Below are 25,735 nucleotides of genomic sequence, written 5' to 3' on the forward strand. Positions count from 1 at the left end.
GTTTACCCAAAAATGGATACTCGGTCATCGTTTACTCACCCTCAGGTTGATTCAGAACTTTGTACATTTTGTTGTTCTACTAAACACTAGGAAAGATATTTGGAAAAATGTCAATAACAAAACCGATCTCATCCCATATGGGAGTCAACTGGGATGAGATCTGTCCAGTTACTGACATTCTTCCAAGTATCTTCCTTTGTTCAACACAACACTGAAAGCTAAAAAAGTTTGGATCAATCTGAGGGTGAGTTAAAGATGAAAGAATTTTCCTTTTTGGGAGAAGTTTCCCTTTAAACAATACAATAGTCAAATTTCTACATGTGTTTAGGAAAAGTTCAAAAAGTATTTTTATGTGATAACCTTGATTTTTCTCAGTATTCATCTGTCTTGTCATGCTGGCAGTCTTTCGCATTGAGGTTTGATTTTGTTGAAATTGAACCGACGCTGTACAGGAATGACCACAATACATCTAGAAATGATGATTAAATGAACATTTGGAATGATCTCTTCATTTTTGCCGTGACTGTATGTGTCAACTAAGGCTCAGATGTTGTCTAGGGGCCGGAATCTGATGAGAAATGACTTGAGTATCACCGCTGATCTGAACTCAGTTTTGAGACGCTGTTGAGGAGACTTGTGAGATTTTCTTTAACAGACAGTAAATGTACACGTTATTGTCTTAACTGTTCTTACTTTATTCAGTCTTTTCATTATGTGCACTATTTTGACCAACTGTTGTTTTATGGCCATGTCTGAACCAGCGCAGTGGGCCAAATATGTGGAGTGAGTACACTTCTCTTTCTCTCTGTCCTAAACCTCTGTGTGTTTGTGTTGACCTCTGAACTTTGCCCTGTCTGTCTGATGTAAAGCTTTGCCAGGTGTTTGTTGGCTTGTCAAACTCAAGTAAGTTAAAGATTTGACTTTACGGGACGTCTGACTGTGAATGAAATCATGATATGAATAAATGATTCTTCAAAATCATCATGAACTGGAATGAATACAAAGACATTTAGAAGTGAACTTGGAAAAAACTCTTTTTTTAAATCTATCTGTCTATACATCCCTACATCTGTCTGTCTGTTTCTCTACATCATCCATCCATCCATCTGTCTTTCTCTTCATTTATTCTCTCTTTCTCTCATATCGTGTGATTTATTTACCATTGTTTATCCTTCTGAAATGGGTCTCCCCATCCGGCACACCTCACGTATCTGTCTGTCTATCTGTTGATCTGCTTGTCTGTCTCTTGGTTTGTATGTCCATCAACTCCAGCTTCAGTAAGGGTTGCAGCAGAAGTTTGTAGCGGGTAGACCAGATTTATCCCGTGTTTTCCATGCAGCTCGTACGGTTTGATGTATTCTGAGATGAATGTGACCTACAGTGTAAGTAACTGTGGGAAATGAGTCTTGTGCTTGTCGAAAAGCACGCAGATCTTTAAAGACGTTCCCCGCACAGGCCTCCGAGTCCTTCTGCACCGTGACCCAGCGTTTGATAACGAGCGTTTGAAATTTTCATGCGGAGAAACTTGATGCGCATGCAGCATGCAAAGACAACACCTGTTTTTGAAGCAAGTCGTACCGCTCAACATCATTCAGAGACCAGATATCAACGTCAACATTTTATTTTATGAATAAAACTGAACACTTGCGTCACATTGACAGAGTTTGGGAATTGGAATCTCAGAATTGATTTTGGGGAGAAATTTGTGAAATCGACGACAATGGCATTCAATAAAACGTTGATATCTGTCAACAAATAACAATGTGATGAGAGGTACGACATTCCCCAAAATGAGATTGTACTCACTGATACGGCTCAGAACCAAGTGAAACTAAACCAAAAATAAATCTAATGGCTTTGCACTTCAGAATGTTGCATCTGTCCCCCGGTTACCATCCCCTCAGCTGGAGGGTCTCTCTTTTATTTGATGGTCAGGATTTTAACATCTGTTCTCATCTTGATGATCTCCAGCTCATGACAAACGTGCTGCTGGACTGTGAATGTGCTGAATGTTTTGGCTCTGTGTTGTCCTTCATGATCTCTGTGTGTTACCTGTCATGTTCTTTCATTTCGTCCCTCCCTCTCTTTATCTCCCGTCCAGATACACTTTTACTGGCATTTATACGTTTGAGTCGTTGATCAAAATCCTGGCGAGAGGCTTCTGCATCGGGCCCTTCACCTTCCTGAGGGACCCGTGGAACTGGCTGGACTTCAGCGTCATTGTTATGGCGTAAGTTCATCTTTCAACTCTGAGTTTCACCCTTTATGTAAGAATGTCCTGTTTTCTAGACAAAAAAACGAGAAAAATTCATAGAATCAATGTAGTAAAGATAAAAAGACTTTGAGGGAACTAGAAGTTCATTTTTTTTTACTTCTTTGGCAGTTTTTCTTTTGCAAAGTGATTTAGTGGGGTTTATAAATAGGTAAAATGAAAGTAAAACACACACTATCTTATTATCTGTTTGTAACAAGGTTCATTAAAAGGAAGGAAGGAGTCGGGAACCGGATAACATTTAAACATTTAATAAAGTAATTACAGTCGGCGGCCCCTCACGGTCTATAAAAAAATTATAGTCCGGTTCCCCGGCATGCTGCCGCTCGGTCCTCAACCAGCCGGGGTACTCTCCTTAGCGGTGCCTTGCGGAGGCCCTGGGGCTTCGGTGGACGGCTTGACCGTCCGCCCCCTGGCGGCCGGCAGTGGCTCCTCTTTTATCGACACATCCTCTCTCCTCGGCGATCCGCTCGCTCGTTCTCTTATATGCTCCCGATCTCCTACGTGATTCGAGACCGGTGCGCGCACAGCTGGCGCTCATTAACAATTACTCACAGGTCTCAAACCACGGTCTCGCCCCGCCTACTCCACTACACTGTTATTTTATCAACATACAGGTTTATACGGTCCCCGTATAATATACATTATACGGTCCCCTTAAAACAAATTCAAGACTTGTGTGTATTAAGGTTTTCTCTTAATCACAGACCCACACAGACCCACAGAGATAATGAAATCATAAAGCAAGTGTTGTTGTTTTCTAATAGATTATCATAATCTAATCGTATTTGTTTGACCTGGTAATGATGGGATTAAAATAACAGTCCATACAGCTGATTTATTATTATTAGAGGTTATGTGTAAGTGCTCACACTGTCCTTGATCCTTATCCGGAAACACACGTAGCCATGGCAACAGAGGTGAGCGTAGATGTGTCACCCCTTGAGTTTTAGCATCACATCCATGTGTCTGTCACTGAATCCAATAAAAACACAACATCAGTTTATGGTTTCACTGAATTAAACTTTTTCAAGGTTTGGTTTACAAATGAAGACTTGGGATCTTTCTTCCAAAACAAAAGACATTGTAGTGAATTCCATATTCAAGTCATTATGTTGGATGGACCATCACTTTAGGATGATTTTTTCTGGGGTTTACTCATTTATTTATAGTTAATTATTATTTAGTTTCACATGACTTTTTTCTACTTTCTCTCTGACACAACAGACTGATTTTACTTTTTCTTTTACTATTTTCTTTTCTTTTATTAAAGTGGCCGTCACTTAAAGAGTTTCTGCATATATCATGTTAATCTTGAGTATTTACAGAATTGTGAGTCTTTAGTTTGATCCAATTTATAAAAGACAGGTCGCACTTTATTTCAAGGTCCCATTCTCGCTATTAACAAGCCATTAACTACGACTTTTGCCTCAAGAAACTTTTCATTTGGTGCTTATTAATAGATGGTAGTTGTTATGTTTAGGGATTGGTCAGGATTAGGGATGAAGAATATGGTCATCCAGAATATGTGCTTTAAAAGTACTAATAAACAGCCAATATTCTAATAATATGCATGCTAATAAGCAACTTGTTATTAGTGAGAATTGGTCCCTATCCTGAAGTGTTACCAAAGACAGATATAGATGTACGATTATTTCCGAAAACATACGGTGCGTGCACGGGGATAGGGGGGCAGAACTAAAGCACGTGCACACCCATTGCCAACAAAACACAGACATGACTCAGTTTCACTTACTGCGTGCGGTTCATGTCCGGCATCTTTTACCACTGGGACTGGGCCATCTATCAGTTTCAAACCATCTCCAAATCCAGCGTTTTTATAACATTCATCACCCAAATGCAGTGAACAAACAACACAGCTAAACTTTGCGAACGCACTGCTCTCTCTCTCCCGCTCCAGCTCGTCGACGTGTGTGCATGCTCGTTCTCCCGCTCTCCTTGGTTGACACGTGGACGTGCTCTTTCATCTGGCTCTCGCGGGTTGACCTGTGGGTGTGCTTTTCCGGGAGAATTAACCAATAAGGGACTAAGAACGGTTGTTATGAAACAGATTTTCATGTTTGGAAAAGATTTTCTGAAACTAATATGAACTCTGGGGGAGTGTGTCGAGCACATAAATGCTACGTAATATGCCCAATTAGTTTTTTTAAAGTTGACCATGTTAAACATCGTAAAGAAGTCAGAATGCATGAAAAACCATTGCACATCGCCTTTAAACTTTTTTAGTGTAAAACACTTTGTAGATTTTTCGTGGTAACACATGTATTGTTAATGTTTTTGAGATCTTTCTGTTTTAATGTAGATATGATTTACTGTCAACATGAATGATATAGTTCATAATATTACCTTATTATTGCCAAATAGTCATATTGTTGATAATATTAAAATACATGAATCATATATCCTCCTCTATTTACTCTTGCACAGGCGTAACAGATAACAAACTGTGTAGATTTAAAGCAAAAATATTAACTTCAATATATTAAATTGTTGTCACAACAGGCGAACAGAAGTCAGAAACACTATTCAGAGTTTCATCTCATACGACATACAACAGCCTCCCCAACATGAATTTATCTGTAACTCACAAGGTTCCTCGAGCGTGTAGATGTTAGAGATGCCTTACGGTAACCTCTCGCTCGAGCCGTGCTGTGATGAACTGCTTATTTCTCGTTGGCCTTTAAGACTTTATTTCTCGGGCTTTAACTGACCAGTCGTCCTTGAACCGGATGTTACAACAGTATCAGGCCCGAGCAGAGCCAGTAAGTCACGGGTTGTTGACAGGGATGCTGGTGTCCCCTCTTGACTTCATTAAAGCCAGACTCGTGACAGCAGATAAATCAGAAACGCTAACCACCAGCGTCCAGCGATACTGCCAAACGTGATGTTATTCTAACACCGCCTCATCGCGTGATGTATCTTGAATGTTTGAGCGTCTCGATTACCCACATCTCCCCTCGCTGACATGCGTTCATGTAATGACATCGTCTGCAACATTTTGGATGACGGGGCAGTTCACTCAAAACTGAGAACTTGGAAATATCCGACAGAGATTTGATTTTGAGGTGCACTGTTCGTTTAAGAAAACATCAAATGAGCTTGTATTTTTGTGCTCTTTTCTTTTGTTTGTCCATTTAATTGTAATGTGACTCTGCAGGTTTCTAACTGAGTTTATTAAAGTAGGCAATCTACAAGCCCTCCGAACGTTCAGGGTCCTCCGAGCTCTGAAAACAATTTCCGTAATCCCAGGTAAGAGGTTTTTAAACCTGCGACGGCAGAGAAAAAGTCATCGTGTTGCTGTGTGTGCAGTCTAGTGCCCAAAAAAACCTCAGGAGCAGAACTGCATCCGATTCCTCTCGTATCGTCTCTTTGACCACCTGAAGCGTCACGCTGCATCATTCAACATGTGTGTTTGTTGGTCGTTTGTTGGTGTTGTTATCATTCTATGTGCTGGCTTATTACAGATATGTTACTGAGTTTGTGGACCTGGGCAATGTCTCAGCGTTACGGACATTCAGGGTTCTGCGAGCGCTGAAAACTATCTCAGTCATCCCAGGTGAGAGGCCGACAGACATCAAGGCCTGCCTTGATACTGGATGACCAAACACCTACCGGACATTTCCTTCAGTTCCAAATCATTCTTGGAATCATGGAAATGCAGAATGTAGGGAATGAGACTTTTGAGTTGATGCTCGATAGACAACACATGAAGTCAAAGTGTATGTCATGCTGAAGTCAAATGATGGCTGGTCTCCCAGTTTAACCAGTGGAAACCAGTTTGGCGAGGCCGGTTTAAACAGGATTATATTAGATTGATGTCAATTGTCCAGATTACTTTCAGCTCTTTATCATAAGCATTACAGAAGCTGTAGACACACTAACACATCCTGCAAGTGTATGTTAGTAGGTCGATCTCTCACACACACCACACACACACACACACACAAGTGAAATGACATCAGATCTCTCAGGTTACTTTACCCGTCAAGCTTCAGAGCTTTAGTCAACTCACTCAAAATGTCTCATTGGACTGTAGTGGTTAACATGTTACACGCATGAGTAGTGCTAGCGGTGTGTGATATGGCATCTCTGCATGTCGTGTGATCATGAACAGAATACACTTTCTATGGAACGAGATCATATGCCGTACATACAGATAATAAATATTCAATTATGTGAAGTATGTAAATTCTATTATACTATGCTGTGTTTGAATACTCGATTCTGATTGGCTTGAAGGTGTGCATTAAAGCTGTATAAGGCACGGGTAGTTCCAGTCAGTTTGATTTACATTCGAAATTAACTGATGAAAATTTCACCCGTCTGATCAATAATGACACTGTAAACAACAATAACATGGTTAACTTGGCAAATGACCGTTGTATAAGTGGGATAATCCACGACTTGTCGTGCATTAAAGGATTTTAGTACACTTCACAGAGGCCCCACGTTCCTTTAATGCACTGATAGCCATGGATTATCCCCTACTTGCATGTATGATGCATGTATGTATTTCTGTAATTATGGTTCTCTTCCATAGAATTGTAATCTGTTACATCTTGTGTGCTTGCTGCACTCACAAATGTTTGTATAGATGACTCTAGATATCTGTGTTTGCTAAAAGTGCACTAAAATACAAAATATATATTTCAAGTGTTCAGTTTTCACACACGAATTGTGTACTTATTATACAAAAAAAGTACTTTTTCAGATTAATTTAAGAAGATCTAAGTGTGCTTATCAGTGCTTTTTGAGACTATGAATAGCAGTTCTAAAGACTATATTTCTAGTAAAGCACTGCTGTCATTCTGAAACCTTGTATCTCCATTTTTCGTGATTTTCTTTCTGCCATAAATCATTATTTATAGTCACCCTTTACGCTTGTCACTGGGTTTTGCAAATATCTAGCCCATAAAAAGTATTAAAAAGTGCTTGTCAACTTTGACAAAACAGTATTTTATCATTTAAAAATCACAGTGTTTTTTTCAATTTCATGAAAAACGACAAATCTTTACATCCGAGGTTTGGGAAGGACAGCGTCGATATTAAATGTTTGAAAATAGAGCGCTTTCAGTACACAATAAATCAGTCTTACTTTAGTGCACTTATCTTTTTTGGGGGTTTGATGTGTGATCCAGAGTTGGCCACATTCAGAATGTAATAGAATAAACATTTGGATTGAACGGGCCTCAATTGACATTCTTTTGAAGGCTCTTATTTCTGAACGCAGCACAACTCTGGTGTGACTCTCAGATTTGATATGTTATGAAATGAAAAAGTCCTTATTAGAACGTATGCGGTTCATCACGCTTGTCTTTGTGTGTGGATCAGGTCTGAAGACTATCGTTGGTGCTCTGATTCAGTCGGTGAAGAAGCTGGCTGACGTCATGATCCTCACCGTCTTCTGCCTCAGCGTGTTCGCTCTCATTGGCCTGCAGCTCTTCATGGGAAACCTGCGACAGAAATGCGTCCGCAGCCCCGCGCACTGTCTCAACACCACCATACCTTCATATTACAACAGCACTTTTATCTGCAATAACAGAAACTGGTCTTCGGTGGAGGACTTCCTCACTAATGAAGGTCAGTCGTGTGGGCTTCAGTGGTCACGTGTGTGTCACAATCATGTTCAAATGATGTTTCAGCTTTTATCTGTTGAATGACTATGCTGTCAGAGAACCTGACGTCTAGCTGAGATTTACTCTTATTTTTGGTTGGTCTCATTTCATTAGAATAGCAATTAGGACAGCGTTGGCACTCAATACGTTGACCTGCAGTACGCAGATGTAGGACACAGACGGAAATAGAGACGCTCGTATGCTTTGTCATGGTATGCTAATTATTGAAATGTCCAGAAGCCAGAAGTTCCACCTGAATTTAACAGGTTTTTATTAGCACTGAAAGTTTGAGAAGTCTACAGAAACTTATAATCAAAAGCCTCTGAATGATGTCTGTTAAAGACAGTACGTAACTTTTATGGCGGTCCGACTCGCGCTGGTAAATGTTTAAGGTTTTGCTGGAACACAGAATGTAGACAGCTGGAGGGCCGTCTGCCAACCGGGAGCGCTGGAGTTTCCCCCTGCGGCCCCTCGACTCTCCAGCCCGTAGCAAATGGACAAAAGCATGAAAATGAGACGAGATAAAATGGAGGTCTGTGTCCGCATGGGAGGGATACAGACCTGAGGCTGCACATCTAATCTCTCCGTCACTCTCTTTAAATGGGAAAAAAACATCCAGAGGTTCAGCCTATAGTGTACATTTCACCTCCTATAACTCAACCGTGAGCTTTGTGCTATAACTTCTGAGGAGGAAATGCAAAGAAGTGTTAAATGTACTGTATGCAGTTTAAAAATTCACTCATCTGGCACATCTTGATGAGAGAAGCAGATCTGCTGCTTAGGCTTCAGTAATGATGAGGATTTGCTCCCTGTTTGAATGTCAGAATCTGTTCTTTGTGCTTTCAGACAATTACTTCAAAGTGGAAGGAGCTAAGGACGCCTTAATATGTGGAAACGCAAGTGATGCTGGGTAAGTGAACATCAGGTCCGGGTCAGACTCATATCTTACTGAATTTTCTCAGTTGTGTGTTTGAAGAGGATTGAAAAAGTATAATAAACATGTTAGTTATTGTACGTGTTTGCATGTGCTAAACTTCCTTCTGCAACACTGGGGGTTATGTGTGGCGTTTGCTATGTTCTGGGAGGTTGCTCGGTAGATGCTAAATGGTTTCTATGTGTGTGTTAGGTGTTTTTTAGATGGGTACCACTGTGTGTTTTAGGTAGGTTTTAGATGGTTGTTAGGTGAATGTTAAATGGTTGCTAGGTGTAGATTAGGTTGATTTTAGGTTGTTGTAAGATGGTTGCTAGGTTTATGTTAGGTTTATGTTAGATGGTTTCTTGGTGGATTGTAGGTGGTTGATAGATGGTTGCTAGGTGTATGTAAGGTGGTTGTTAGATTGTTTTCAGATTGTTGTTAGGTGGATTTTAGGTGGTTGTCAGTTGATTTCTAAATGCGCTGGTTTATTGATTGTGAAGTTGGTGCTAAATGGTAGCTAGTTGGTTGTTAGATGGTTTACAGTTGGTCTATACTGTAGGAAGATGGTGGTTGGTGATTGGGTGACTGGCTAAAGACAAAAGAACTTACCCCCAGTCTCTGGGATGTTCTGGGGTGTACTGTAATTGTGTCTCTGGTCCCTCATTTAGTGTATGTTTATAGCTTTTTTGGTCTGTTATGTTGTCTGCCAGGTTCAAATAAAAGCACACATCATCTCAACGTACTGATACCTCTGCAAATAGTGCTGACAGAGGCAGAGAGTAATTGTTTTATTTTCTTATTATCAAAACATCATGCTGAAAAATCTAATTTTGTCCGTGGAAGTATCCAGCGAGATGGTGCAGAGGAGACGAGTTTAATGCATCATGTTCTCTCCAAGGCTTCTTGAATTTCACTTAGAGCTTCGGTCATTCTGTCTGATCAGTAATCATGTTTAGAGGTGTCTGCTGTGTGAACAGTAACCTCTCTCGTTCTGTTACAACTCAAATGGATTTAACGTTATTTTAAATGGCATGACGTGATATTTCATTCAGGATGTACATCAAATGCTAAATGGAAAGTGTTTTGAGTTATTGGACGGCGGTGTGAAGGGTTTTCTGTCTGATGGTCTGTTGATGTGAATTACGACACAGTCTGTAAATGTTGATTGTAACATCAAAGACACAAACACACAAATCTGACCGTCTTGTGTTGTGATAACAGCCCTGTGTCCAAGTCAGATAAAAGCCCCAATGAAAACTGAGACAAGCGCTTGTGACGCATGCCTCTTAAACACTTCACAAAACAGAAGCTTTTAGAATCTGTAGACTGATACACAGAGAGAGAGATTATTCAATCTGATTTGACTCATAATATAGTAATAAAGAAAACAACAAAGAAGCATAACCCCTTAAAACCAGATCAGACTATGAAAACATATGAAAGAATTCACACAAATTAGCTACCTTATAAATACACTGAACAAAATTAAAAACGCAACACTCTGGCACAATTTTTCATCAGCTGAACTGACTTTTTCTATGTAAACAAAAGGACTATTTCTCTCAAATATTGTTCACAAATCTATCTAAATCTGTGTTAGTGAAAACTTCTCCTTTGCCGAGATAATCTATCCACCTCACAGGTTTGACATATCAAGATGTTGATTAGACAGCATGATTATTGCACAGTTGTGCCTTAGGCTGGCCACAATAAAAGACCACTCTAAAATGTTTCTCTACCATAAGCTGTCTCCAAAGGTATTTCAGAGAGCCTTAAATCTTTGAGTTCAGCTCATGCAAAATGGGGGCAAAAACAAAAGTGTTGCGTTTATAATTTTGCTCTGTGTAGTTATGAATAGCCATGATATGCTTTAGATTATTTAAAGATGCAATGTGACATAAAGTGCCACAAAATGTTGGGAAAAGTAGTTTACTGGTAAAGCTGTTATATTTGATCTCTTAGTGACTCTCCAAAGCTGAGAATGATGAGATAAAGTAATGTATACTATTTCATTCCAGTTTGTCTTTGACTATTGGTTATAAATACAAACTGATGTTGAATGGTATCTCTCGTGTGATATAATGGCCTTATAATGAACAGTTGACCTTCATCTGTGCTTCCAAACACTCATGTTGACAAAGAACCCAATTTTATTACTCTGTGATTTTCTTGGAAGTCCAAACATGTCGATATGAAGCCGCAGTTATTATAGGGTGTTAGTGTACGCCCATTAAAACAAGAGTCCATTAATAAACCTGCTTTGTTTTTATTTTCAAAGCCTTAGATTTGACCTCTGTAGTGCTTTCAGATGGGTCACCCGCACGAGCAGACACAGAAACATGCTGTTGTTTTCCTTTCAGATTAACGTGTGTCATTCTTTTTAATGAAGTTTCTAGTGAAAACTTAGATGACCTTCAGCTCGCCATAATTATTTTCTGATCTATAAATATTTTTCCATTATTTTCTCTTACCGTTGAAGATTGTGAACTTTAGATTTAACTAAACACAGTGGTTTTTTATCGCATGTATTTATTTTATTTGAACACAATATTAACACAAAATACAATATTAAAATATTGAAATAATAAAGATCAGATGAGCTGAAGAGGATGAGCGTGTGTCTGTGTGAGCAGGTTTGTTCTGCTGTTCCGTGTATCCGTCTGTTTGCTTCCTTTGTTGAATTTCTCCCCCTCTGGGATCAATTAGATGAATTAATCCAGCCGTCTTATTTTAGCCATTGTTAGTGTACAGGCGGAGTTCTCTGGTCACCTTGTGAACCTGGATAGAGACCTGAGATGAAGCCTGACAGCGTTTTATAAACAACCCAACACGTTCACCCCGTTTCACCTCCCCGTCTCTGGCTTTCTGCCAAACAGCTCATGGAATTTTGGGATAGAGGAAAAGATTTGTACTGGCCTGTATATGATCTGACTATAATTTCTCTAGAGGGTCGAGGTTGCAAAGCGTTTGGAAAGCAGTGAGTCCATTGCTCAGCTGGTTGAAGTGTAGCGTCCGGTCAGAATTCACAACAGTTTTAAAGCTCCTGAATAGAAAAAAAAGAAAGAACAATATTTCTCCTAGATACAATGAGATTAAATGAGGAACAAATGGAAACTTCTGCTGTGTCCCTCAGCCAGCCTGTATATAGAACAGACTCGACTAGTTCTCATCATGAATACAGCCTTAGAAGCTGGAACGGCATTAAGAAAGAAACAATAAATAAATAAAGTCATCTGCGTCTCAGATATTTCTCTGATAAAAGAGTCAGAAATCTCACAAATGTCTCCGTCATTAGAGCTTGAGAAGAGATGTCACAATGTCATGTAAACATGTTACTGCGATTAGGTCTTTACTCTGATTATTGGAAATAATCGCATTACTGGTGCACATGTAAACGTAGTCATGTCTCAAACTGAGCTCAGATTTGTTGATATATTTGAAGATCTCCATTTGATCTCAAACAGTTCTCATCACATTCACTCAAATCCAGATGATTTTACATCTACAATCTACATTCATTTACACCTCCAGACTCTTCATGTGTTTATTTCAGTTTTTATTTACATAACTTAAGCAATTTTAGGAGTTGAGAACTCCATCAAATCTCCTGAGATATGAAGAGCAACATCTAAACAATAACTAAATAATTGTTGACAAAATGCTTATATGCTCTCCTTTTTTTAAGTTGCTTTGGATATAAGCGTCTGCCAAAGGAATAAATGTGATTAATTCTCCTCTGGTGACTACATTTAGCTCCATTTTTAAGGCACATTTATATTTGGGCTACTGAATAAAGCAGATTCTCCGACAAAAATCCATGCAGATCGTCTTCAGACATTATCTGGGCCTGTTGTTGTCATGTTTCTCGATCTGTAGCTGAAATCACTATTAAGTCATTTAGAGTTTTGGGGTTTATGGCCTATGATAAGATGATAGACAATAAATCTTATCACATCAGCTGTTTCTTGCCGTCAGGTGGTGGTTAAACGCTCGTGCTGCTCTTTCACATTAACGTGATATATCTTTAGATCATAAAGCATCGATTTCTCGTCATCTGAACCCTCTCTTTATATTCAGTGACTGTATTGTGTTATAGTGATACGTTTGTCTACGTGACTACCGTGGATCAGAAGCACCACCTGATCCAGAAACATTCAGAGATTAGACTCCCAGAGGTAGAAACCTTGAGTACATCTTGGCTCATAACATCAAAACAGTTATTCAGACACGGCCGCTGATGCAGAAACAACAGGCGGGCCGGAATATTGGTGTACATGCTCGCCACCGAATTCGCCATGACCGCGTCTTTGTGTGTTTGTCATTCTGCAGACCCGAAAACGGCAGCGGGACTCTCTGCTGACCAAAATAGACTGGCAAAATGCTTTGTGCCCCTGCAATGTGATCGCACCTGCCATCGTGATGAGTGAGGGGGGCTTCTTGCATGAATTCTCCAGCTGCTTTCAGTTTGGGTTCTGTACCCATATTCAATGTCAGATAAGCAATCGACAGATCATTGTCAGGAGATTCAATTACAGTTGATTTCTTTAGTGCCTTTCACAAAAGAAAATATCAAAAAATGTAATCATGAAATTATGGAAAACATGGTGTTAGCATTGATAACTGGAAGAAAACAAGTTTTTAAGCATATTTGAAATTTAGCTTTTAACTTGTTTTTGAAAGTTTACAGCAATCATTTAAAAACTGTATTTTTTGTGGACACAAAGGAATACAACTGAGAAGTTGTCAGTTGTTTCATTCTTTTGTTCGAGCAGTCGCTGTAAATTCCCTCAGTCTCACGGTTTGGGGTCTGAGTGCACGTTCTGACATTGCGTGCCCGCTCAAGAAAGGAAACGGCAGCTGATATCAGCGTGTCTGGGGTCCGAGGCCCCCGTCCAAATCGAATTGAAGTGGGACCCGTCCATTAGCACGTCCTTCAGGGACACTGCGAGGTGTCTGAGTGCGATAGCGTCCGTCATCCACACCCTTACGCTTTCAGCATGCCAGCCTGCTGAGAGCCGCTTGCCGCCTGCCCGAGTCGACTGAGACTGGTAAGAGATGCCTGGCAGGGGATGAAGAAATGGGTACGGTGGCGCCACCGCTCAGAGAACCTGTCATGAGACCCCGTGACCGTCATCTTTCTAGAACTGATCACATGATGAGATGATGATATGGGTTCATATCGATTATTGATGAGCTCTGTCAAAGACTGTATATGGGTATTCAGATATTAATGTGTCTGATGTAGTTCCTGTTGGATAGAGGAAATATTTCATGGCTCACTCGCTTTTTAAAATGGTCTTCAGTAGTTTTTAGTCACAAATTACAGTTTGTGGGACTGGACAACAGGACCGTGTTATTTTAAAGAGCTTTTTATTGCACTTAAACTTGAACCAAAGAAGTGCAATAGTTTTTGTTTTTCTAAAAGTGTTCACAACCAAACTCGTAGTGAGTTTGCTTTTATTTACATTCATGTCATTTTTTTATTTTGGTCATTTTTAATCATTCAAATTTTTAATAGTGTTAATGGGTTATCATTTATTTTTATTTCAGTTTCAGTTTATTTTTTTTAAATGTATAATTTATATGCCTCGATCTCATTTTGGTTTATTGCGAAGCCAACATTTTACATTTTCATTTAGTTTCCGATTTTCAAGTAATATTTAGGCCTACATTTTATTTGTTTTCAATAACCAGAAATATTTCAACAATTTTAGTGAATTATAATATTCCACTTAAAGTATATTTTGTGATAAAGTTTCTTCCTCTGGTCTTCAGGAAATGTCCGGATGGTTTTCAATGCATGAAGACAGGCCGGAACCCAAACTACGGCTACACGAGTTTCGACACCTTCGGCTGGGCGTTTCTCTCGCTCTTCAGACTGATGACTCAAGATTACTGGGAAAACCTTTATCATCATGTCAGTGTTTCTTTACTTAAACACACATCTGATATTCAGAATAAATGTGTTCATCATTTCAACGACAAGATTTCCCCCGACACACATCATGACATTCAGAGAGAAACGACATGACAGACTTTTTCATTTTCTTGTGTTTAAACAGACTCTGCGGTCGGCGGGAAAAGCTTACATGGTGTTTTTCGTGGTGGTGATCTTTCTGGGATCTTTCTATCTGGTGAACCTGATTCTGGCTGTGGTGGCCATGGCCTACGAGGAGCAGAACCAAGCCACCATCGCTGAAGCCCTCCAGAAAGAACAAGAGTTTCAACTGGCCATGGAACAGCTGAAGAAAGAGCAACAGGTATGAAAATGGCTTTGCCAACGTTAAACCGAATAGGGGAAGATATTGAAGCGTCATGTACACGTGTCACCTCGTGTTGTCTGTGTCTGCAGATGGCTCAGAAAGCACAGGAAACCGAGTCCATCCTGACAGCAGACGTGTCGCCCTTTTCCTCACAGGGCAACAGAGGGAATCTGGACCGGAGGAAAAGCTCGAGGCCGATGTCAGAGGGGACAGAAGACAACAAAACAACAAAGCTGGACACTATTGAGGGAATGAAGGTACTTTGACTACCAATGAATGAAATATGTTGAATATTCTCCTCCTATTTCCTAAAATGGCATTTTTTATTACTTAATGATCATTTTTATCTACAGCTTATGTTTGTCTGTAATTTCCTCTAGCAAACACATTCTCTGCTGGTCCGAACTCTCTCCCTGCGGGCCAGGCGTGAAAGTCAGGTCAGCATCTTTAACTTCCGACCGCTGAACAAGGACTCAGAGCTGGATTTCGCAGACGACGAGTTTAGCAATCACGGAGACTCGGACAGCCGCGGCGGCTCACTAGCGCTGCCCTGGAACCGGCGACGGACGAGCGCTCTGAGCACCTGCAGTCACAGCTCGCAGTTCTTCTTCCCCAGTCTGAACGGGAAACTGTTTGTGGCCATCGATCAGAACGGAATCTCCAGTCAGGGGCCGCTGTCTCCACTTCCAGCCTGCACCATGGAGAAGGTCAAAGAGGAAAGTGTGAGTGTCTTTGAGCCGATCCGTTAGTCCTGGACCTCAGAAAACAGCGTGATGCGTTTGGGTCATTCCCTTTCTAGTGACAAACCCAAATGACCCACATCTGTGTTTCCACCCATGATAATGGGTGCAATTTTGGAATTTGTGCATGGGGCCACATTGAGATCTTCATATAGCTATATACGATTAAGAATTATGATTAAGAATCAGGATCTAAAAGGATATTAAGATATATTTCAAACTTCTTAAACTACAGACATGCAGTCTTTGGGAAAAGAACACAGAAAACGAACACTTTTTCTCATTATTAACCTTTCACCATTGACATGTAATGCACCAAAGATGGCTAAAGTCAACAGATTCAACTAACATACACACAAACTCATGTCTGTGTAAAAAATAAAATAATTATACTGATAGTCATTTATTTTGTACCCCAGTAATACACTATAATATTCTCTAGCAGCGTTGGGCAAGTTACTCTGAAAAAGTAGTTAATTAAAGTTACAAATTACAAATTAAGCATTATTATTTACTGACCAAATTATTACAAATGTGAGAATAATAGATTTAAGCACAGATTTTAAAGTTAGACTTAGACTATTGCACACACATGTATTACATAAAGTATTTAGTTTAATTACATCAGAAGTGATCCTTAAGTGATACCTTACTTTACTTTTCAAGGTAAAAAAGTAATTCAATTACTGTAACTAATTACTTAGTAACTAGTTACACCCAATACTGTTCTCTTGTATGAAGTTTAGTACATAGATCAACTGTAATACATTTTGTACTATGCTTTAATATGCAATTTAGTTAGGCTCAAAACACTATATAGTATATAGGAACTATACAGGTTACTCTGGTAAATACTTTAACATACTATAGTATATTTTTCATATTACTGGAATCTTTTTTTCAGGTCACTTTAGCAAATGTCTCAATTTGTTCTCCATATGATCTTGGTTCTTTCTCAAAGAAACAGCGGAGACGTTAAAGATCTCTCTTTTTCTCCCATCTGACATTTGGGTTTTCACATTCACATTTTTTGTACCAAACAGAAAGTAAGAGCGCTGTGCCAGAAATATCAGACATCCTCATAAAGCTGTCTGGATTCTGGAGTGAGGCATGGAAACCCTGTTGTCTTGGCGATGCAGTCATGGTAACATAGCAACAGATGTTGAATAAGTGTTAGCGTGTGGCCCAGTGGTGTTTTCCTGCAGCGGTGGGCGTTCGGTGGGCTGTGATAAAGCACTCCTGCGTCATACCTGCCATCAGAAACACATTGTACTATCAGAGGGTCATTCTTACAGACAACCATCCTACAGTAGAATAAAAAACACATCCGCTGTAAAAGTTTTTGACAGAAATTAACACAATTTACAACAAATTTCCCTTGATAACAATATCTTTAATCTGTTAATCATATCTGTTTGAGTGAACTCTTGATGATTTTTGTGTGTGTACGTGTGTGCGCGTGTGTGTGTTTTAACAGTTTAAACATCACAACGGTTACTCTGAGGTTTCTTCTGCTACAGACAGGAACATTTTTCCATTTATGTGTCTTGCTGAAGAGAGACGTGCGGTTATTTTTAAAAGCACTCAGACTTTTGATTTTCCTAGAAACTGCAACCGCAAAAAAGTCTCTTTAATATCTCAATTAATTTTCCAGACGAAAATGAAATTGAATGGAGAGCGAATGGAAACTTTTGCTTAAGTCACAAGTGCTTCTCAGATAATTTTCACAAATGTGTCTGTCATTAGAGTTTGAGAAGAGACGTCAACAATGTGTCAAACTGAGCTCAGATTTGTCTCATCTGTCAATCAAAAGTCAATAGTATTGATCTCAATATCAACTCAAATCCAGATGATTTCACCTCTGTACACCTCCAGACTCATCATGTGTTTCAACACAATCACACTCTCACTTCTTTTTTCAGGTCTTCTAACATTACAAGAACCACCTGTGAGTGACTAAGTTGATACAAAAACAAAACGCATCTCCATCTGAGCCTTTTAATCTGCAAACGTCTCAGTTTGTTCTCTGTTTAATCTCAATGTGTCTTCCAGGGTCACAACTCCACCAATGAGCTGAGCAGTATGCTTCTGCCCCAGCTGCCCCAGGAGTGTCGAAACCGGACCCTGAGCGCCACCAGCTACATCACTGATGCCATGGAAGGTAAGACAGACGTACAACTCCACACAAACCGCCCGACAACAGCCACGAGCGAGCCGGCACTGAGACCGTGATGAGATTCTAGTTCTCGGCACGAGTGAAATCCACAGGACATCTTTTCCTGCAAGGTGCGTGCGAGGACAGCCGGAGCGTCTCCATCTGCTCACGGTTAATATCGTCCCATGAGATGTCACTCGCTGTTGTTTTTAGTGTAGAGGTGTAACCCCCCCACTGCTGTGTCAGAACACGAGCAGACTGTGACATCACCTGAGCCGTCTTACACAGAAAATAACATGACCGAGTGCTCTTGTGGTTTAGGAGAGTTTTTCATACAGTATTTATCGTTTATTTTTGTTTGTTTGTGATGGTGCTGCTGGGAAAGGGATTTTCTAACATTAACCCTTAATGACACATTTATATATAGCGAGATTCATATTATGAGATACGTACATATGCATTTATTTGTACGGCTGGTGGTTTATATTAAAAACAGACGGTACCTGAGCTGTGGAAATGTCATAAAAAATGGCCCATATTTTTTATTTGGCTCTCATTCGATTGGTCAGCACAAAAGTTGCCAACAGTGGACGGTCTGAGCACAAAGCGTTCTGAGTTTAGATCTGCTAGCATGTGAAAATGCCAATCCGTATTATCGCGAGCGCTGACACGGCAGGACCGAGTGTACCGTAATGAGCCTGTGATGTCAGGTGACACGGCCGCCATAGATGACGCTCGCTGTTTTATTTGTATATGAAACGCTGACACAAGTACTCAGGTTTGCCTTTTATAAAAAGAAATGAGCGTTGTAATTTTGTTGGACAAGCATGCAAAAGAATGCTGTGAAAATGAGTTTCGTAACTCAACAAGTATAAGAAAAAGGAGAGAGTTGATGTGTGGTGTTTGCTGGTCAGTGTGATGAGATGAAGTGTGCGGTGAACGACACCAGCGCTCGGCTCGTATCAGGAGTTTGGAGCACATTACTGCCATACATCCACACGCGGGAGATGTCCGTGTTTGTCTCATTTCTCGTTAGATGGCCGTGTCCTGTCCACCGCATGTCAAGCTTGTGTTGACCTCGGCTCGTTTCTAGAAGAACAATTGGTATCACTTTATTTAAAATGTATGTGTGAAGTGATTTGTACATTAGTTTTAGGCCCGGTTTCATAGACACAGCTTAGCCTTAGCCAGGACTATGCCTTTAAGTTGCTCTTATTAAAATGTCTTATAAGAAACTATTACTGATGTGCATCTTGAGACAAAACAGTGGCATTGACATATTTTAAGATATGTCCGTGCAAGCTTTTTTCAGTTAATACAGCTCAAAGTAAATTTTAGTCTGCTAGCCTTAAACCTTGTCTGTGAAACTTGGGCTAAATGTATTAATTATGCCTTGTAATGTGTCGTGGATAATTGTAACTACGGTTAATACATTATAACACTTCTCAATTCATTATTACCATTTGCATTTTTAATTTGGTTATAATTCTTTAGAACAACATTTAATGGAGTAGTTCACTTTCAAAATACATTTTCATGATAATTTACTCACCCTCATGACATCCAAGATGTTTATGTATTTGTTCCTTTAGTCGAAAAGAAATTAAAGTTTTTGATGAAAACATTGCAGGATTTTTCCTTCAGAGGCTTTAAGCAATAACAGACCATGAATAAAGGTCTTATCTAGAGAAAACATCGCTCATTTTGTATGCTTTATAAACACAAATGCTCGCCTTGCTCTGTTCTGCGATGCACGTTCATGACTTCATGTAATACGTGATACGTAATACAGGATTGTTGATGTGACTCATGTTTGTTTCAACAGAATTGGAGGAAGCTCAGCAGAGGTGTCACCCGTGCTGGTACGTGTTCGCACAAAAGTATCTGGTGTGGACGTGTTCTCCCGGCTGGCTGAGACTGAAGGAATGGATGAAGTTTATGGTGATGGATCCCTTCCTGGATCTGGCCATCACCATCTGCATCGTTCTCAACACTCTCTTCATGGCACTGGAACATTATCCCATGACGGACGAGTTCAACAAGATGCTGTCTGTGGGCAACCTGGTGAGCGTTACGTCAACATCATCAACATTATACCGCAGAAATGATGAAAGCTGTACGGCAGCTGTGTCATATGTTGATAATTCAGCGTGTGTTTTGTGAAGCAGTCGAGTGTTTTGAACACAGTCACATCAGGACAGATCAATACTTCTGTCTCCTCCGCTGAAGTCGTGTAGTGAAGCGTGCAGGTGTTGAGTCTCTTCAGCATCAGGATGAAAAGATTCTCTGTGCTACAGTACGCACGTCCAGTAGCTTGTGTATGTCTTTGTCATCACACGTGTGTACCTTCACCCCCCCACTAAATCTACTCAAAATTACAGTTTGTTTAAAAAAGAAACATGTTGTTTCTGTGCTGCTGACGCCGCCAAACTAAACCACTAAAGTAGTGCTGTTCTCTGACTGACAGGTTTACTGAACAGCTCACAAACATGCAGGCAGCATTTAAATGACCGACAGAGAGAGAGAGAGAGAGGGAGAGAGAGAGATGCTGATGGGTCACAAGGTTGCCGTCATGCAAAAAGTGTTAATGTTTGAGAGAAAATAAAGATCCATGTCAAGGTGTCCAGACAACACAGATTTCTTACCGCTGACGGTTTGGGGCATTTGGTTATGTCACTATACTCACACCTCAAAAACAAACACCATGATGTCATTACAAAATGGCGTGTCTCGTCTGTCACATTGGCCGCAGGATGAACTCCGAGGGTTTTACCGTCTCCAGGGTTTTTGGGACACGGCCCGAGACTCGGCCATAGATGGTCAGAGATGAGTTAACCGCTTCATGGAGAAGTTAATGTGTGAAGCTGCGGTGGTGTGACAGGAGATGTCTCTCCAGACGCAGTCACATCGAGTCTGTGAGCGTGTGTGCGTGTGTGCGAGCTTGTGTAAGCATGTGTGTTTGTGTGTGTTGAAGTCTTAAGCAGCTGGGAGGAATTTGAAGTTCAGTGAGCGTCAGTAATGTTTGCATTGGGCAACCCTGAGCCGCGGGCGTGGGGTCATGTGCTTCATGATGTACCGGTATGAATCTCTTATGCTCGCCAACATCTCAGTTTTAGTGATATTAAAACGACCCACTGAAGACATTTTAAGTAGAGATTTGAAATATCTGGGTTAAAATGTACTGCAAAATCACAAGATGTGACAACTGTGAGACTGTCATGTCAGCACAATGATGTTTTTTTTATTCTGCATGACCTCATTTCTTTAAATTTCACTGTGTTACAGCTTATACAGTATAATTGTGTATTAAAGTAGTCAAATCTCAACTATTGAGAATAATTACATATAAACAAAAGGGGTTATTAGTATTACAATAATCTCCTGATGCAAAGACTCTTAATGGCCTTCAACTTGCTTTTCGGTTGAAAATGTGTCCTGGAGACGTTTTGGTGAGGTTGGCCCTCATGAAGAGTTAAGATGTCTGTCCAGATCTCCTGTTATTGGTTAGATGAAAGCGTTGATTAGGGATGTGAGTAGATCTGCTCATCTTCAGCGGCAGATGTTCGGTCCTCCTCTCCCGTCTGTGTCACGTATCACAGTCACATTCAAACGCTCCACTCCGCAAACATGAAACAGAACTCCACAGACAAACAATCAGCAGACCTGTCGTGTGCAGCGTCCTGGTGTCCATGGTAACGAGGAGCGATGGCTCATGGGAAAAGCACAAGTAAAGAGGGCTTTCCTGAACTAACAAAAACACACAGAGGAGAATAGAATATCAATTTGGTTCTGTCAAAATCAAAATGATCAAGAAAATAAATCAGTCATTCAAATAACACAATACTGGAGTGTACTTTAGTATTCACTGCAGTAAATTATAGTATGCTGTTGTATACAGCACTGACTACACATTCTTCATGTATACTACAGTATTCTGTATCAACTTTAGCCCGTAGTGAATATACTTGAATATTATTTACTATAGTAAATTGTATACTGTGATACACTAAAGCAATTCCTACACGTTGTTAACGTATACTGCAGTATACTGTAGGATGAACTATATTAAATTGAGAAACTGTAGGGAATACTGTATACTTGAATTTTTATGAGGGATGCACATCAGCCACCGATATTAAATCAGCCAATATTCATTGAACACCATCGGCATATCGGCAATAGCATGAAAAAGGCAGATACCAATGCTTTATTAATGAACTGCGTGGAGGTGATGAGTTAAATAATACAACGGTTTTCTCTAAGCAAATAGTTAAATGGCTTTTTATTTAAATTTATCAAAGAAATGTTCAATGTAAAGTCAAATATGAGTTAAAGTTGTAAATAAAAGAAATATTGGATAGATTGACATGTTGTTTTATTGTATTATTTATCTTAACTCGTGTTTCTCTCTTAAAATGTAAAAAAAAATGGATTCTAGTTCAGTCAGATGAATTGAATGCAGAAAAATCTAGCTACTGGTGCAAAGTACTATGCAATTGACCAATATCAGAATCAGATCAGAGCCGTTGAGAGAGAGTCGTGTCCATGGAACAGTTTCTTCACAGCAATGGCGGTTCATGGAGGCTCTCAATAGTTCCCTGAAGTTACAAGTACCACATGGAGCTGCGACTAAACAGACCAACTGAGGTCAACTTCCCATGTAAAGACAAAAGTGAATCACGTGACACTCCAGCCGCTGGCAGAACTCTCTCTCTCAATGACCCGGACTCAGATGACAGTTGTTTGTTAAACTCGTTAACGGTATCGTCTAAAAAATCCTATCAGTGCATCCCTTATATTTACTACAGTAAACACTTTGTTTAGTTAATGTAATTTGTAGTATGAATTAATGAATTAATAATCCGCAGTAAATACTGTAGTATACGTCAGCATTGAACATAGTAGGGTTCAGAAATTCTACCAAATGTTGAAAACACAGTATGTTCTATACATATCTATAGGGTATACTTGTCAAGTGTGATAAAAAGTACACATGTAAAGGAATCTGGTGTGGTTTCTGTCTAACAGTAATGTTTGTGGATGTTTTCTCAGGTGTTCACTGGGATCTTCACAGCAGAGATGGTCCTGAAGATCATCGCTCTGGATCCGTATTTTTATTTTCAGCAGGGCTGGAACATCTTTGACAGTCTGATCGTCAGTCTGAGTCTGATGGAGCTCGGTCTGTCCAACGTTGAGGGTCTGTCTGTCCTGCGCTCCTTCAGATTGGTAATGGTTTAACTTTAAACAAGTTCACTCAAAAGTTCTGGTGGTAGTTTTCTATTTATCGAACGTCGCTTTCTCTTACAGCTGAGAGTTTTCAAGCTGGCCAAGTCATGGCCGACGCTAAACACGCTGATCAAGATCATCGGGAACTCTGTGGGAGCTCTGGGAAACCTCACGCTGGTGCTGGCCATCATCGTCTTCATCTTCGCCGTGGTGGGCATGCAGCTGTTCGGCAAGAACTACGAGTCGTGCGTGTGTAAGATCTCCAAGGACTGCACACTTCCCCGCTGGCACATGAAGGATTTCTTCCACTCGTTCCTCATCGTGTTCAGGGTTCTGTGCGGCGAGTGGATTGAGACCATGTGGGACTGCATGGAGGTCGCCGGTCAGCCGCTCTGCATCTTGGTCTTCATGCTGGTCATGGTGATCGGGAACCTTGTGGTAAGTTTTCTCTCTTTTTTTTGGTGACGTTTGACCGTTGAAACAGAATTTGACAGTTAGTTTCCTCACAGATATCCTACAAACACTTTCAAAGTGTTTTTTAAGAGTGTATCTGAACTGTGATTGGTGTTTGGGGTCTTTATATCATCGCTGACCTCTTGACATTTTTGCTTGGCATTTTGATGGACTGTTGTCCCGTGTCGTGCCTCTCTCTCATTTCTGCCGTGCTCCAGAGTGTTGGCTCTTGTGTCTCTGTCTGTTGTGCTCGTTTTACAATGAAGTTGCTTTTAGAAGGATGTGCGCGAGCGGGCCTCTCTATGTGTTTGATAGTTTTTGTTACTGTATTATTTATGGATGCCGTGAGGATATACTGTAGAATAATACTTTTTAAATACATATTGTGTTCAGATTCGGATTGTGTTTTTAGAAACATTAAACACCATTCAGTATCTAATGCAGTTAGCAGTAAACAATGTTTTAGTATCCTGTGCATTTGTGTGTGTGTGGCTTTTTGTATAATTGATTAAATGTGAGCAAATGTGTGTGTGTGTGTGACTGCATGTTTTGTGTTTGGGTACATGTGTATGCATGTAATTTGTATTTGTCTGTACGTGTAATTATATATGTGAATTAAGTATATGCGCTTGTGTGTGTGTGTGTTTCTTTTCTGTCCCTGCGTTTCAACTGAGATATATTGCCCTCCGAAGGGCCCTTCAGAGTGACAACAATCATGGCCGCCATACTGAAGGCTCTTTCCAAACCGAAGGGCTCATAAATGACTACTTCAAAGGAGCTTCAGAATGAAGTATTTCGAAGGGTACAACTGATGGTCACTTCGGGCTCCCATGATTCTTTGCACAGATTCTTTGCGTGGTGACGCCACCTCCTTTTTATGATGACGCAGAAGGGCATTTCAAGAAATCGTTGTTTGATCCCCTACACCCTTAAACCCTTCAAAGCTTTAACCCCAAAAGAGGGTTAACCATTGGAAGGGCTTATGGGCATCAAAATTGAAAGCAGGGTGTGTGTGTGTATTACTTCTGTTGTGTATGTTTATATGTGATTGTGTTTGTACATATGTGACCCTGGACAACAAAACCGAAATTTAGATTTTTACGTCATCTGAAAGTGAACAAATAATCTTTCTATTGATGTATAGCTTTCCTGTAGCTCAGTGGTAAGAGCATTGGGTTAACAACGCAAGGTTGTGGGTTTGATCCCAGGGGATGGCAAATACCTATGTAAAATGTAAAGGATAAAGCAATTTAAGTCGCTTAAGCGTCTGCCAAATGCATAAATGTAAATGTAAATGTATGAGTTGTTAGAATAGGAGAATATCTGGCTGAGATACAACCATTTAAATCTCTGAAATCTGAGGGTGCAAAAAATCTCAATATTGAGATAATTATGTTTAAAGTTGTTCATCAGGGGCAATGTTAAGGCCATCCACTCACAAAAATAAAGTTTTTATATATTCAAGGTAGGAAACTACCTAGGAATTTTTTTTAACTAAATATGTTCATGGAACATAATCTTTATTTAATATCCTAATGATTTTTGGCATAAAATAAAAATCGATCAATTTGACGCATACAATGTATTTTTGTCTTTTACTAAAAATGTTCCCTTGCGACTTAAGATTGGTTTTGTGATCCAGGGTTGCATGTGTGTGTGTGCGCGTATATGTGCGTGTGTGCTCCTGTTGTATATGTGTGTGTGTGTGCGCGTGTGTCTCATTAAACACACAGATCAAACACAGTTAATTGTTCTGGGTTTCAGAGGTGCAGTAAATATTTCCCTCAACTCCATTAACCTGAGTTTCAAACTCCTCTACACTAACACATGTCAATATAAATGATATAAATCAAAATCATTTCTTTGGATTTCTGTACAGTCCATAATAATTAACAGACATTGTTTATAGTGAATAAATGATCGGGACTATGTTGATAGCTGATCACTGGATGATTTTGAATCAGATGTTTTAAGTTGACTTCAGTGTCTGGAGTGTTTTCCTCAATGGCTCAGTGGTAATAGAGCTTCAATCTCAATAACAGCCCACTGTGAGATTCCACCTGGGTGGAAAGCT

The 25,735-nt window shown here is 40.0% G+C and overlaps 1 protein-coding gene across 6 annotated transcripts in view; it reads left to right on the top strand.

The window, feature by feature from the left end:
* Nucleotides 1-25,735, top strand: part of scn5lab (sodium channel, voltage gated, type V-like, alpha b) — a 102,184-nt gene that overhangs the window by 26,243 nt on the left and 50,206 nt on the right. For 4 of the 6 annotated variants that reach the window (XM_056739000.1, XM_056738999.1, XM_056738997.1 and 1 more), the window contains 13 exons: nt 693-783; nt 2,102-2,230; nt 5,758-5,849; nt 7,625-7,873; nt 8,755-8,818; nt 14,600-14,741; nt 14,887-15,084; nt 15,177-15,344; nt 15,468-15,809; nt 17,880-17,988; nt 19,808-20,046; nt 23,035-23,208; nt 23,290-23,646. In XM_056739000.1, the coding sequence (XP_056594978.1) occupies nt 693-783; nt 2,102-2,230; nt 5,758-5,849; nt 7,625-7,873; nt 8,755-8,818; nt 14,600-14,741; nt 14,887-15,084; nt 15,177-15,344; nt 15,468-15,809; nt 17,880-17,988; nt 19,808-20,046; nt 23,035-23,208; nt 23,290-23,646 (2,354 nt within the window). The remainder of the gene's footprint in view (nt 1-692; nt 784-2,101; nt 2,231-5,757; nt 5,850-7,624; nt 7,874-8,754; nt 8,819-14,599; nt 14,742-14,886; nt 15,085-15,176; nt 15,345-15,467; nt 15,810-17,879; nt 17,989-19,807; nt 20,047-23,034; nt 23,209-23,289; nt 23,647-25,735) is intronic. The other 2 variants (XM_056739001.1, XM_056739002.1) reach the window with 2 other exon arrangements.

The sequence above is a fragment of the Triplophysa dalaica genome, chromosome 23 (assembly GCF_015846415.1).
Source record: "Triplophysa dalaica isolate WHDGS20190420 chromosome 23, ASM1584641v1, whole genome shotgun sequence".
Classification (NCBI taxonomy): Eukaryota; Metazoa; Chordata; class Actinopteri; order Cypriniformes; family Nemacheilidae; genus Triplophysa; species Triplophysa dalaica.